Source organism: Aspergillus caelatus (genome assembly GCF_009193585.1).
Source record: "Aspergillus caelatus strain CBS 763.97 unplaced genomic scaffold BDV27scaffold_77, whole genome shotgun sequence".
In the NCBI taxonomy this organism is placed as follows: Eukaryota; Fungi; Ascomycota; class Eurotiomycetes; order Eurotiales; family Aspergillaceae; genus Aspergillus; species Aspergillus caelatus.
Window position 1 is genome coordinate 1 of NW_022475340.1, and position 12,344 is coordinate 12,344.

The window sequence follows — 12,344 nt, forward strand, 5'->3', positions numbered from 1 at the left end:
AAAAAAAAAAAAAAAAAACCCCCCCGAAGTATTTGATGAACAGATTAAACTCATAAGGCCATAGAACCATAGACTCAACTCCCATCTTATTCAGTTCTTCAGCCGGCCCTGTGGGTCTCTCCCCCCGTTTAAGAAGCTGTTCATGTATCCGATGCAGACGCTATCCCATGTAAGCTAAGCCCGTGGTGATGCAGAGGAAAAAGAAAAATGGTAAAGTAAAGAGAACATACCTAGAGCGAGTCGTATCCGCAAAGGTCTCATGGTCAGGCATGACATTTTTAATGAACTCCGGATCCTCCCAGACCTTCTTGAAATCCTCGACGTCTTTCATTACAAATTGAACGATATAGTCATGGTCGGAGAGCTTCTTCGACATCTGTAGGTATTCGGCATAAGGACGGGCGGCACTGAAGTTATCGATCTTGCAATATCACCTAGTTAGCATGCACGCAATGCATTGCATCTTTCACAAAAAGCAACAGGGTAAGTCCCCAAAACTAACCACATTGTATTCCAGAATACCATATTTCTCCAAGAAAGGCGAGGCCTTCGGCGCATGTACTTCGCAAAGGTGATGGTGGAGCTCTTCCTCCGTCAACCCGGGCTTGCGGTAGCCGTTGATAGTGATGACGATCAAACGCTGATTAGTCTCCGACATGGCTGGCGGCTGGTTCAAGCAAAAAAGTCTGCAGGGACAAGCGATGGGTAATATGTCTAACGGCCGAACTACCCAGGAATGTATGGATCGTGTCTGGGGGACTTTGGGCCTTTTTATGAGCTTTTGAGTAACGTGGTAACTTCCGTCCGCTTCTTCCCCCCTTGCGTCACAAATGTCCGCCCAGTGGAACTGCCATGATCTGGAATCTCTTTTCAACGGTTTAAGAATTCCCTTGTGTTTCGGTTCCGGGGTTGCATTTCATAGACGGCTCTCGGGGGATCTTGGACATATTGGGTAGGACAAGAGAGATTTATGGTTGCATCGGAGCGCCGCTTTCGGAAATAGGGTGATCACCACTTCTCTCTTCCATCGGTCAGCTATGGTGGATGTTTTCTGGTTCGGTGAAAAGTAATCGGCGAAGTCGAAGTATATTCGGATGCGTAGTTGCTTGTGTGTGCTGGTGGTTTCATTCATAATTTAGATAGGTTATGCCGAGTCGTAGTGACGATGTGGTAATGCGTTGCATGGACTTGTTCCTTGCGATGGATTTAATTAATACTTTGTGGTACCATGTTTCGGTTTGAGTTCTTTCTCTTCCATTCTTATCATCTGTAGTATTTGTATTTCAAAAGCTTATATTTTTTTGTCATTTGGTGTTGCACTGACAGCAAGAGAGAAATGGTTCGTTGTGAAGAGCCGAGTTAGGAAATGTACATGCATTATGACATTCATTAGGGTTTAGGCCGAGAATGTTGGTCCGAAGTCAGTAACAAGGCGAGTGACCGCCTGAGATATAGATAGCTTCCAATTTCCGCATCTTATAGCAGTGGTATCAACTGGATGGAGTGACTACTTATAGGTGGTGAAACACGTTCACATATCCAACCACCGAACTGGCAGTTTTCACAGATCCACGAGGAGTCTGAAGCTCTTGGAGCTATAAAAAGTTGAAATTCAGTTGGCTGAACTTTCCAAGAAATATATAGATATTTTACTAAAGAAATTTCATTTAGTATGCTTGAATTTTCCACAGTCACTGCAGCGTCGCGGAGCTTGCGACTGTTACATACCATAGGAAGACCACTGCACCGGCCAGTGCAAGGCGCTAGAGTTTGTAAAAACTTGTAAATCCATTCTAGGTGTGTCATTATATACATTCATAAGAAATGCGCATCATTCGTATGTCCTGTACCCTCTTCTAGTGCTCAAAACCAATCCGCAGGCCACCGTTGAAATCCCTAAAGTCGCCCCTCAGGATCCCAATACCGTCGCGCCTGACTTCTTCCACCAGGTCCTTGACCTTAGGTGTGATGCTCTCCGGCGCAAATCCATAGTGCTCGTATATCTCCTTGGAAGGAAGACTCTTTCCAAAGCTGTTCATCGATACCGAAGCATCAGCATAGCGCTCCCATCCGTAAGACGGGTACGCCTCGATCACGACAGAGGGCTTTCCAGCGCGCGGCTTCAAAACCGAATGCTTGTACTCCCGCGACTGCTGCTCGAAAAGCCTAATGCAAGGGAAGGAAACAACCCGTGATTTAATCCCATGGTCCTTGAGAAGCAATTCCCGAGTCTGCATTGCGAATCCCATCTCAGACCCGACTCCGATCAAAGTCACATCGAAATCGTCGTCCTCGGCCTCGACGAAGACGTACGCACCCTTGAGTGTGCCCTCGCGCGAGGAGTGTTGGGGGTACTGGGTCAGACCTTGCCGGGAGAGGGAGATGATGGTAGGTGTTTCAGTGGCCTGGATGGCGGCAATGTAGGCGCCGGCCACTTCTTCGGCGTCGCAGGGGCGGATGTAGAGAACGTTGGGCATGGCGCGGTAGAGGGCAGCCACGGCGACGGGTTGATGCGTAGGTCCGTTCTCGCCAACACCGATGCTGTCGTGAGTGGCGATGTGGATCTGCTGAAGGCCTTGAAGTGCAGCCATGCGCACGGCGGCGGCGGCGTACAAATGGAAGACAAAGTATGTGGCTGTCATGGGGATGAAGGTGCCTTTGTTGAAGGCAGCGAGTCCGTTGGAGATGGCGCACATGGCGTGTTCGCGGATACCGTAGTGGATGTATCGACCGCTGTAGTTTCCGTTCAGACCGCATGCTGTTTGGAGTTCAGGCTAGTTTTCTACGTTAATACCCCTGCTTTGTAGCTGAAAAAGAGAAGACTAGACATTGTATACTCACAGATTGGAAGTCGACCTTGTTTTTGTATGAGACATTGCACGAGGGAGTAAGATCCGCTGTGCCAACCAAGAATGAATTGATATTCTGTCCAAGGGCGTTGGTCACCACGCCAGCTGATTTTCGTGAAGCCGTGGATGCAGTAGGCTGCTCTTCCTTGCGAGGAATGCATTTGGTCCAGTCTCCAGACAACTTTCCTGCGACACGGAGCTCGAATTCAGCCGCCAGTATGGGGTTTTCCGCATGATACTTGACGAGAGCTGCTTGCCAGGCCGCCTCGTGCGCCTCGCCCCGGCCAGGGATGTCACTAAAGAAATCGTAGACGTCCTGGGGGATGTGGAAGTGCTCTTCAGGATTGAGACCAAACGACCTCTTGAGCCTGGCCACTTCATCAACTCCGAGGGCAGCTCCGTGGACGTCGGCGGTGCCGGCTATGGCGGATCCGAAGCCAATCGTGGTGCGAATGTTGATGAAGGTGGGCTTGTCGCTTGATCGAGCGGCAACAAGGGCGTTCACGACGGCTGACCTTTGCGTTAATAGAGCTGTTATCACTAAGCTAAAGGATCTTCTGAGACTTACCGGCAACGTCCGAGTCTCCATTGTAAACATCTACCACGTTGTAACCAGTAGCCCGCATCTTGGTGTTAATATCTTCGGTGTTAGCAACGTCCGCGGTTCCGTCACACGTAACCGAGTTGTTGTCGAATATAACACAGAGATTGTTTAGCCTCCAGTGACCAGCGAGGGAGAGTGCCTCGAGGCCAACACCTTCCTGAAGGCAAGCGTCACCGACCATGCACCATGTCATATTATTCACCACATCATGGCCGGGCTTGTTGTATGTAGCGGCAAGGTTTTTAGTGGCCATAGCAAGGCCAACGGCATTGGCCAGGCCCTGGCCGAGGGGCCCAGTTGTGACCTCTATGCCCTCATTCTCAATTTCGGGGTGACCAGGGCAGACCGAGTCAAGCTTTGTTGAGTGGTAGGACTTGAGCTGCTCGAGCGTCATGCTTTTGACACCAACAAGGTGCAGGAAAAGGTACTGCCATAGGCAGGCATGGCCTATCATCATATTAGTAAAGGCACATATCGCTACGGACGATTAAAGCGGGTTCAGAAGACATACCATTCGAAAGAACAAAGCGGTCCCGGTTGAAGTAGTTGCAATTAATTGGAGAGTATTTCATGACATACTTCCACAGGGCAATGCCAATGGCAGCCATGCCCATGGGAGATCTGTGACGAGGCTTAGTTAGCGCACGCTGCGAAGACTAGAATCCCTGAAAGAGGGTGTCGACTTACCCAGCGTGGCCTTCGCCATATTGCTGGCAGATATCAGCGATGACGGCTCTGAAGACATCCATCACCCGCTGATGCTTCTCTGGACTCTCTAGTTTGAGATCACTAGCAGCAGAAGTCCCGTTGCGGGTGGCCGAGACTGTCTTGACCGGCGGAATTCCGGTAGGCTTCTCGAGGAGCTCCAGCGTAGGTGCCATGGTGTAAGGGTCAGGGCCAACTGTGAGACTGGAAATAGCTGTTGGAGGATAGTGCTTGGTGATACCAAGTTGCAACTGAATAGCTGAAGAAGTCGAGGGGACTGCCAATTTTTATATTCAAGACATCATGATCCCACATCAATCGCGTGTACAATAATCGATGCATTGCACCAATACTGGATCCTGGCTGTTCGAGATCGAGGCGAAGTCATGAATGACCTAAACATGGTAGTGTCAAATTGCCAATGGCAGAAAATCAAGTCTGTAGAGAGTCAGTCAGAAGTCTACACGAAACTGCTATTGCCGTAAAGTAGACTGTGGACATGGTGGTCGGGGGAGAATCCCTCGCATCGAGGCCTTGGACCTCGCATCGAGAGCCCACCCGCGCCCTTGGTTCGTCCGTTGCATTATTCTCGCAGCGCGAAAAAGAGACCTGGGGTAATTGTTCTCGATAACGCGTGCAAGGCATCTTTGGGTTGTCCCATTCGTTAATGGAACTGCGCGTCTCCAGTCTATCGAAACACTGCTGCATGCAATTAGGCGGCATCGGAGTCGTCCGGCGGGATAGAAGACCATGGTAGATTTAAAAAGGAACCCTCGCAGCCCAAGATCTTCAACTCAACCCTTTAAGCCTCCCTAATTCTTACACCACACAAACAGATCTTCAATAATGCCTCCAGAAATGCTCGACGCCGCTACTAGCAGCGGCAATGGCAGCAACGCCGTAACACCAGCCCAACCGACCTCCAATACTGCACCCACCTTCCTTGACACCCAGCCAGGTCCAGACCACGACTGGAGAATCACCTTGAAGGACAAGGTCATCGCTATCACCGGTGCCAACAGGGGCATCGGCCTAGCCCTCGCAGAGGTCTGTTTAGCCAACGAGGCTGCAGGCGTCTTCAGCCTGGATGTGTTCGAACCTGGCGAGGAGTTCGCCGCCCTGCAGAAGGCCAACCCGAAGCGCCTATCCTACGTCCACTGCGACGTCACCTCGGAAGAGAGCGTCACCTCCGCGATCGATGCGGTTATCACTGCACGGGGTGCAATCCACGGCTTCATCGCAAACGCCGGCATGACAAAGCACCAGCCCGCGTTCGACTTCACCCGCGCCCAGCTAGACCAACTGTTCAACCTCAACGTCTTTGGAGCTTACTTCTGCGCTACCGCCGTTGCCCGCCGGTTCATTGAGCTGGGAATCAAGGGTTCCATCGTATTTACTGCTTCCATGACATCCTATCGCCCCAACCGCGCGGCGCCCTCGGCTCCCTATGGAGCTACCAAGGGTGCCGTCCGGAATATGACACATACGCTGGCCATGGAGTGGGCCAAGCATGGCATTCGTGTCAACTCAATCTCGCCTGGTTTCATAAAGACTGCTATGACCTACTTTGTGGATCAAGCGCCGGACTGGGACCTCAAGATGCAATACTATGGCGGCATGCCCAGATTAGCTGACCCCAAGGAGCTCGGTGGAGCTTATGTGTACTTGCTTTCTGATGGTGCTTCATACACGACTGGTATCGATATTCCGATTGCTGGTATTGTGGGAGCGTGGTAAGGGACTGGATTTATGATAACGACGAAAGATGTTCACGGATGACCCGCATGAGGCGATTTAGAGTCACGAGATTGATACTTATTTGTATTTATTTCCAGCTCATAGAACGCCCATATTGGTATGGGCTCGTTTCACTGCTTTTATAAGTCATGTTATATGTTGACACTGCCTAGTTAAGCCTAGGCTGCCTAGCACAGTTGTTCTTCCTAAGCGATTTCTTCCCACGCAATCATGTTGATAGATTCAAGTAACAGAAGCATCTCAAGCAGCTCATAGCAGTTTCCCCCTTTGACATTATACATAGCCCCCCATGGAATGAATTATCCTGGCTAGGTTCACACACTTGCTTGTTACATCTCATTCCTGCCACACCCTTTTGAGCTCAGCAACAAGCCCCCGAGCGGGAAAGTTGCTAATCCTCAGCATCTTTTCCAAAATACAGAGCAACTCGCCCCGCATCTCAGGCGACCGAATGAACTGGCCAACTAGAATTTCGTCAGCAATGGTAGTAAGGATAGCAGGGAGAGACACCTACCTCCAAACAAAGCCTGTACGTTAACAAAGGCCATTGCGGATTCATGTTCCTGGCAGGCATTGGCGATGCCGCAGACCATCTTGACACATTCAATAAGCTGCTTGTCACGGAGGCAGTAGGCGTTTAGCCCTCCCATCGTGGGTTGGTTCAGCAACACCGTGGCTCTGGCAAAATTGTACATCTGCATAGCGCCTGCGTGGCTAGGCGGGTGGATCCATACTGGAGGGAACACAGTAGTATTCGAGGCAGGATCCATGGCGACAGTGACCGGCTGGTAAGAGGCCGGGAGGACACGATACCAATCGTCGAGAGCGCAGAGCAGCCGGTTGCCCTGCTCAATTCTGTGTCGCGGATCCAGATTTGACGTCTCATTCGAAGCGGCATATGCTACGCACTTGCCGCAAATGTAGACTATTCTTGTTGCGAGCTCATCCGAATCAAGCTGCTCGAGCCCTTTACGAGCACGCCAGAAGGTGAGGGTTGGTCGCCCTGCCCGGAAGGCCGCCCAGATGTCCTGCCGGAGCCATGCCCACCACACGGCCTGTCTCAACCCGTCAACAGACTCGCCATCATTGTCCTGAGACCGCTGTATCCAAAAGGAGCCTCGCAGGTGTTTCTCCCAGTCACCGCTGGTCGTGGCGCTGTCAGCGTCGAACATCTCATACGTGCTGATCATGGTGGCTGTTGCCAATATCTCATGCGAATCCGCATAGGAGGGATAGAGTAGTGTCTGTGAGAGATATTGGAGCGTCTCATAGTAATACTGTGTAGCCATGTGTGCTGGAGCGGCGTCTACTTCGGACGACGGGCCAGTCACTGTTGCTAGGGGGGTTGGAGCACTCGCGTTTGAAGCCGCATAATCGCCTGACACATCTTCACCAGGCATATGCATGAGACCGAGGGACATGTGCTTGGCTCCAACTGCGAGTATCGACTTCAAGAGCCCTGTGTTTCGTAGTGCGAGATGGGGCACGACATTGCTGAAATGCCGAGCTGGATCAAACAAATCTAGGATTGGCCCAACAACTTCGATGTAGTATCGAAAGAACCTGACGTCGATTGCCGATAATTCTATCCTACCCGTTGTGTTCCAAGGATCGGGTACATGGTGCTGATTTAGTAAAGGGGCTTCGATTCCGTCGTCTCCGTGTTCCAGAGCGACCTCTTCCTCCTGCTGGTGCTGCTGTTGCTGCTCAGAGTACCTGTTGGATTGCTCGAGGTGGGCCTCAGGACGTTCAGGGGCTGGCGACTGTCTACGAGAGAGGGCAATTTCGGGAAACTTCCATCGTGGGTCGCCCGTTGAAGCATCGTTCAGCCGTTGAATGTTGCTAATGGCATCCCGTGCTAACAGATCGTACCACTCGAAAGGGGAGATGTTGAGCAGGGAGATCTGGCTAAGTGAAAGTGGAGAAGTCGAAAAGCCCGATTCAAGGCCGGACAGTCTCTGGTCATTAGCCTCGTTCAGAGGGTCATTCTGTGGCGTCTCAATCGAGCCGTTAGGGTGCTCAGTATGGGCCGAGCAGGTAGCCTGATGATAATATGCCGCTGTACCAATATTTGGCAGCTGCTCCTGGGAGCTCCGCAGAGCCTCCTGAGTCCTATTCCCCCTTGAATCTGGTTGCACCCTTGGAGAGACATACTCGGCACCGACTTCGGCTCCGGTTGCATGTCGCTCAGCAGCGACCGGGGCATATCGACAGACTCGATCTGACTTGGAGCATCGCATGCACGTGGGCTTACCATCGTCACATTTCACGCGTCTCTCCCTGCAAGTGAGGCTGTCATGCGTGTAAGCGAGTTTGATGTTCGCTTAGGGGGCATCCACTCACCATCCTGTCCTGGTTCTCAAGCCGCGGGCCCGAGATGGTCTGATGCGGCGACGCCTACCCTCAGTTGTTGATTTTCGTCGTGCGGTGCTATCAATGTCCATCGAGGCTTCGTTTGTCTGATCTGTGGTGTCGTCTCGAGGGCACTGGCCTACTTAATATTCCCCGGCATTCATTGAATTTCCCCCGCTTCGGCCTGACCCACTTCAAACCTTGGAGCCACTAAATCAGTTAAACTCGCACTGCAGTCGGCTCAAAGCGCAAAGGCATTCGGTTTAGCCTTTTAGGTAGCTGCGCAGCTTGCATAATCTGGGCTTTGGCAAGATGGGTGGCTGGACTCCGTTTATTGCCTGCACCTCTACCAGGATCCATATGGACTTGATGTAGGTAGTGATGTAGGTACGAATGGTAGTGTTAGGTATAGTAACATTAGTGTACGTTAGAAGGGGAAGTTGGTTGAATTTCTTGATTAGATTGAATATGTTGCGTGAATGATGAATCTATCATTCAACATGACTGTGGGGAGAAACTGCTTAGGATGAACAACAGCGCTAGGCCTAACTAGGCAGCGTCAACAGTGTACCTGATATGAAGAATTGGTATGCCCTAACGACCTTTCCTGCTTTCTCAAATGGCAACTGCCAACACTACCCTCTAAGGCTTCACCCTGTGAAGTACAGATGATATAGGCCCACATAAAGGGAAGGAATTCACTACTACGGCCAATATGGTCGAACCAACTAATCCGAGTAGGCCGGAAAAAGTCACTGATCGAAAGTACAGCAAACTGGCAATGGATGAAGAAATACGGCAATATTGAACCTCGGAAACCGGAGGCATAATGTCTATAATGCGCTTTCTCCTCAATAATTGAATGATATCTCTCTTTGCTTAATTACATTCTGAAGCTTTTGAATGTCTTGGGCGTAGAGAAAAGAATATATACCAACGAACCATTGTCGAGCCAACGCTTGCAATACTTGTTGACACACGGTGCAACTGCAGTCGAACGGGACGGCAGGCTCTTCGGTCTATCAAGATTCCATCACGACAAGTATGCCGAAGACGAAGGAAAGCAGGATTAGCCAGAGGTCGATGCTAAGTGGTGCCAGATTGCAGATCTTAGTTCTTGATATTCTCGTAACTCATCCTAACGCAGGAGCAGGACCGTAAGAACAGCACCAGAAGTGACGCCAGTTGTATAATGGTGTTTTATCATCTCGACATAATATGGGGGGTACTCCGCACTCATCAGCTCAACACTTGCGTATCCTGCTACTGTATATCCAGCTGCTGCTATGGCGAAGAGACTAATTGTGAGGACTTCATCTTTTGTATCAGAGAAAAGGTTGCCAAGATGTCCTTGGTCCTTGAAGCGATCCAGCGTGCGGGTCAGATGGTACCTCGCATCGAGACCACGCCCGGCCACATTGCAACGAGCATGATTGACGACTCTCAGACGCTTTGCGTAGATATCTACGTGTATATGGCATTTACATCGCTAAGCTACACGGACAGAGTCTCACGTCCTTTCTCACGTTTCGGCTCGATGACACTTGAATTTCTGCCACCACCACTTCGTGCTTTCCATCTTGCTTCCCCCCACACGTTCACTCCCACGACCTCGCCTCGATCCTTCTTTCTTATCTTCGCGTAATGGCCAGGTTGGATAGAGGAAATCGGCAAAAACGCAAGCCCCGAGGACGCGGGATTCGTGCTACGACTGGTTGGTTAGTGGTTTTCCCTTCCCCGGATTTTGGACCGGTTCGGGTTTCTCATGTAGCCCTAGCCTCATCTGCAAACGCCGCCATGTCAAGTGCGATGAAGTATGTGCCCTTCGATGAATAAACGAATTGACTCGGCAAGGATATATATCTGACTCGACCAGGCTCATCCTCAATGCGGCCCCTGTGCAAAGGGCCAGCGCCCTTGTGTCTACGCGCCTCAGCATTCGCCGCATCGCCATGAAGTTGCTGCCCGGGTAGGTGTGCCCCAGTCTCCGCCAGACAAAGTGAGTGGAGATCGAGACGGCGGGAGCAACCCTAGTACCAGCTTCCTGCGGGTCATGGTGGATTCTTGCCACCAACGTCGGCAGCCTGCTCGGCAAGAGAGACCTCACGTAGAGGAGAGCACGGGCGAGAATGCGGCAATACCCACTCCCAAACCGTCCAATGGCTACATACCCTCAGCAGGCACAGAAGGCTCTGTGACAGCACGGGTCGTGCCGTCGAGATGGCTCGAGCTTTTGACAAAGGATGCCACCAATGCTAATGCCGAGTTTCCACTGTCGCCGCCGCAGCTCTCTCGCAACCGGATCGAGACTGGAGACGACCTGCGGAACAGTTCCAACATGCGTCCTAGCACACCAAAAGAACAGGAGAGCTTTCATGCTGCTACCTTCAAAAGAGATAAACAAATTGAACAGCGAATCGTCTCACAACCACCCGGCACTGCGTCCGTTCCGACTAACACGCCTTCGTTATGGACCTCAAAGTACCCAATTCCTCTTTCGGACTTGGAGCATTATCTTTTCGGGTATTTTGTGCGCGTGACAAGCAAATTGCTGGACTTTTATGACCCAGAAATACATTTTGCAACAACGGTTCCGCACATAGCGCTTAGGAATGTGGGCTTGATGAGAGCATTGCTGGCCCTTTCTGCGCGCCATCTCACGCTGGGAGAACGTGATGAAGGGAATTTTGTTCGTACATCAATTGAAAAGAATGGCATTCCGTGCTGCCGAGAAGATATAATTGACCGCAATCTTGCGGTTGAATACTACTCGGAGGCCCTTGAGTATCTGAACAAAGCAATGCATTACCCGTTTTATGCGCGGAGCTTGGATATGATTGCGACGGCCATTCTCATCAGCACCTACGAAATGATCAACGGCTCGAATCAAAATTGGAAAAGACACATAAAAGGTGTGTTTTGGATCCAAAAGCTCCAGGAAAACAATGGAGAAGCCGGAGGACTGCCGTCAGCCGTCTGGTGGGCTTGGCTTCAACAGGATATCTGGATCGCCATGCGAGAACGACGTCGAGTCTTTAGTCTCTGGAGTCCTAAAAAGCCACTGTCCACGCTCACAGTGCCAGAGCTCGCAACGCGCGCCATCTACCTCCTTTCCCAGTGTATCAACTATGCATCGATAGAAGAAGAGAAAGCTTCGAACTTAGCACACCGTCTAGACTGGGCAGATAAGCTGCTCTTCCTACTCCAGGAATGGCGTGAAATATTGCCGCCGGAATATAGTCCTCTGCCTTCCGTATCCAATATCGAGATCTTTCCACCGATTTGGGTGCACCCACCATCTTATGCCGCGGCTCTACAAATCCACAGTCTTGCACTGATCCTTGTTATCTTGCACCGTCCCTCCTCTGGCGACCTTGATGACTGCCAAGCAGCACAGCATATGGTGGCCGTTTCTGTGAGCACAATCTGCGGAATTGCGAGATCTGTTGATGAAAACGATGATGGAGCGAACATGACCTCGCTACACTGTTTATTTAGGGGTACGTGACGTTGACCCTATTGTTCACCCTTCTCGCATAATGCTAATGTTTAATAGCGGGGATGTGTGTACACACTCCACATGAACGACTCGCGCTTTTGGATCTTCTGGACACATGTCAACAAAGGGTCTGTTGGCCCTTGGTCTCCCTCCGAAAGGAACTTGAGCTTCAGTACTCAAAAGATGCTTTCAATAGCCTGATGAGATGAGGCAATTGCAACACTTGAGCTGTTGTTATTCAGTTGCATACACCGGGCATAGACCAGGCGCAGATGTACCGCCCAACCACTTTTGAAAGGCCTTAAAGACCTTTCGACCAGAAAGAAATGCCATTCCTGGCCAGTACGTGGAGTACCACCGACCCCATGTCATCTGCACGCGTGCATTTTACGCTACAATTAGGTTGGCCGATGAGCCCCGGCTTCCCTTTCATGATTTAGCAAACAGCAGAAATGGGAGCTTGTCTGCAAACAGTGGAGTGGCTTCTTGCGAGCCAAACAATCCGACTACTGGCAATGAGTAGGATGGGTGATATATCGACGATTTGGGAGAAGATAAATACTCATCGAGTATCTCG

At 50.9% G+C, this 12,344-nt stretch overlaps 5 protein-coding genes across 5 annotated transcripts; 2 read left to right on the forward strand and 3 right to left on the reverse strand.

Annotated features, from left to right (window-relative positions):
• Positions 1-56: 56 nt before the first annotated feature.
• Positions 57-710, reverse strand: tpcK (decarboxylase tpcK). The gene is made up of 3 exons (XM_032064450.1): positions 503-710; positions 231-421; positions 57-160 (listed from the first exon to the last, which is right to left on the reverse strand). Exons 1-3 carry the CDS (start codon positions 656-658, stop codon positions 91-93), a joined length of 417 nt encoding a protein of 138 aa, XP_031928066.1. The 5' UTR covers positions 659-710; the 3' UTR covers positions 57-90.
• Positions 711-1,856: 1,146 nt separating this feature from the next.
• Positions 1,857-4,334, reverse strand: BDV27DRAFT_171894 (transketolase family protein; the record flags this gene model as incomplete). The annotated part of the gene is made up of 5 exons (XM_032075724.1): positions 1,857-2,774; positions 2,842-3,359; positions 3,418-3,900; positions 3,965-4,074; positions 4,141-4,334. The coding sequence occupies 5 exons, from the start codon at positions 4,332-4,334 to the stop codon at positions 1,857-1,859; spliced, it is 2,223 nt and encodes a 740-aa protein (XP_031928067.1).
• A 670-nt stretch (positions 4,335-5,004) lies between these two features.
• On the forward strand, positions 5,005-5,921 carry BDV27DRAFT_171896 (uncharacterized protein; the record flags this gene model as incomplete). The annotated part of the gene is made up of 1 exon (XM_032075725.1): positions 5,005-5,921. One exon carries the CDS (start codon positions 5,005-5,007, stop codon positions 5,893-5,895), a length of 891 nt encoding a protein of 296 aa, XP_031928068.1. The 3' UTR covers positions 5,896-5,921.
• A 229-nt stretch (positions 5,922-6,150) lies between these two features.
• On the reverse strand, positions 6,151-8,410 carry BDV27DRAFT_127509 (Zn(II)2Cys6 transcription factor). The gene is made up of 3 exons (XM_032066782.1): positions 8,260-8,410; positions 6,431-8,208; positions 6,151-6,380 (listed from the first exon to the last, which is right to left on the reverse strand). The coding sequence occupies exons 1-3, from the start codon at positions 8,358-8,360 to the stop codon at positions 6,253-6,255; spliced, it is 2,007 nt and encodes a 668-aa protein (XP_031928069.1). The 5' UTR covers positions 8,361-8,410; the 3' UTR covers positions 6,151-6,252.
• Positions 8,411-9,912: 1,502 nt separating this feature from the next.
• Positions 9,913-11,776, forward strand: BDV27DRAFT_171898 (Zn(II)2Cys6 transcription factor; the record flags this gene model as incomplete). Its single annotated transcript, XM_032075726.1, has 6 exons — positions 9,913-9,986; positions 10,046-10,082; positions 10,145-11,180; positions 11,220-11,344; positions 11,387-11,624; positions 11,658-11,776. 6 exons carry the CDS (start codon positions 9,913-9,915, stop codon positions 11,774-11,776), a joined length of 1,629 nt encoding a protein of 542 aa, XP_031928070.1.
• Between the last annotated feature and the right edge of the window lie 568 nt (positions 11,777-12,344).

Bases quoted from the DNA above. Each gene is read 5' to 3' on its own strand.
- tpcK (XM_032064450.1), bottom strand. From the start codon at position 658: ATGTCGGAGACTAATCAGCGTTTGATCGTCATCACTATCAACGGCTAC. The intron at 422-502 runs GTTAGTTTTGGG...TGATATTGCAAG, and splicing joins GTATTCTGGAATACAATGTG to ATCGATAACTTCAGTGCCGC. The intron at 161-230 runs GTATGTTCTCTT...TACATGGGATAG, and splicing joins GCGGATACGACTCGCTCTAG to CGTCTGCATCGGATACATGA.
- BDV27DRAFT_127509 (XM_032066782.1), bottom strand. From the start codon at position 8,360: ATGGACATTGATAGCACCGCACGACGAAAATCAACAACTGAGGGTAGG. The intron at 8,209-8,259 runs GTGAGTGGATGC...CACGCATGACAG, and splicing joins TTGAGAACCAGGACAGGATG to CCTCACTTGCAGGGAGAGAC. The intron at 6,381-6,430 runs GTAGGTGTCTCT...ACGAAATTCTAG, and splicing joins CGTACAGGCTTTGTTTGGAG to TTGGCCAGTTCATTCGGTCG.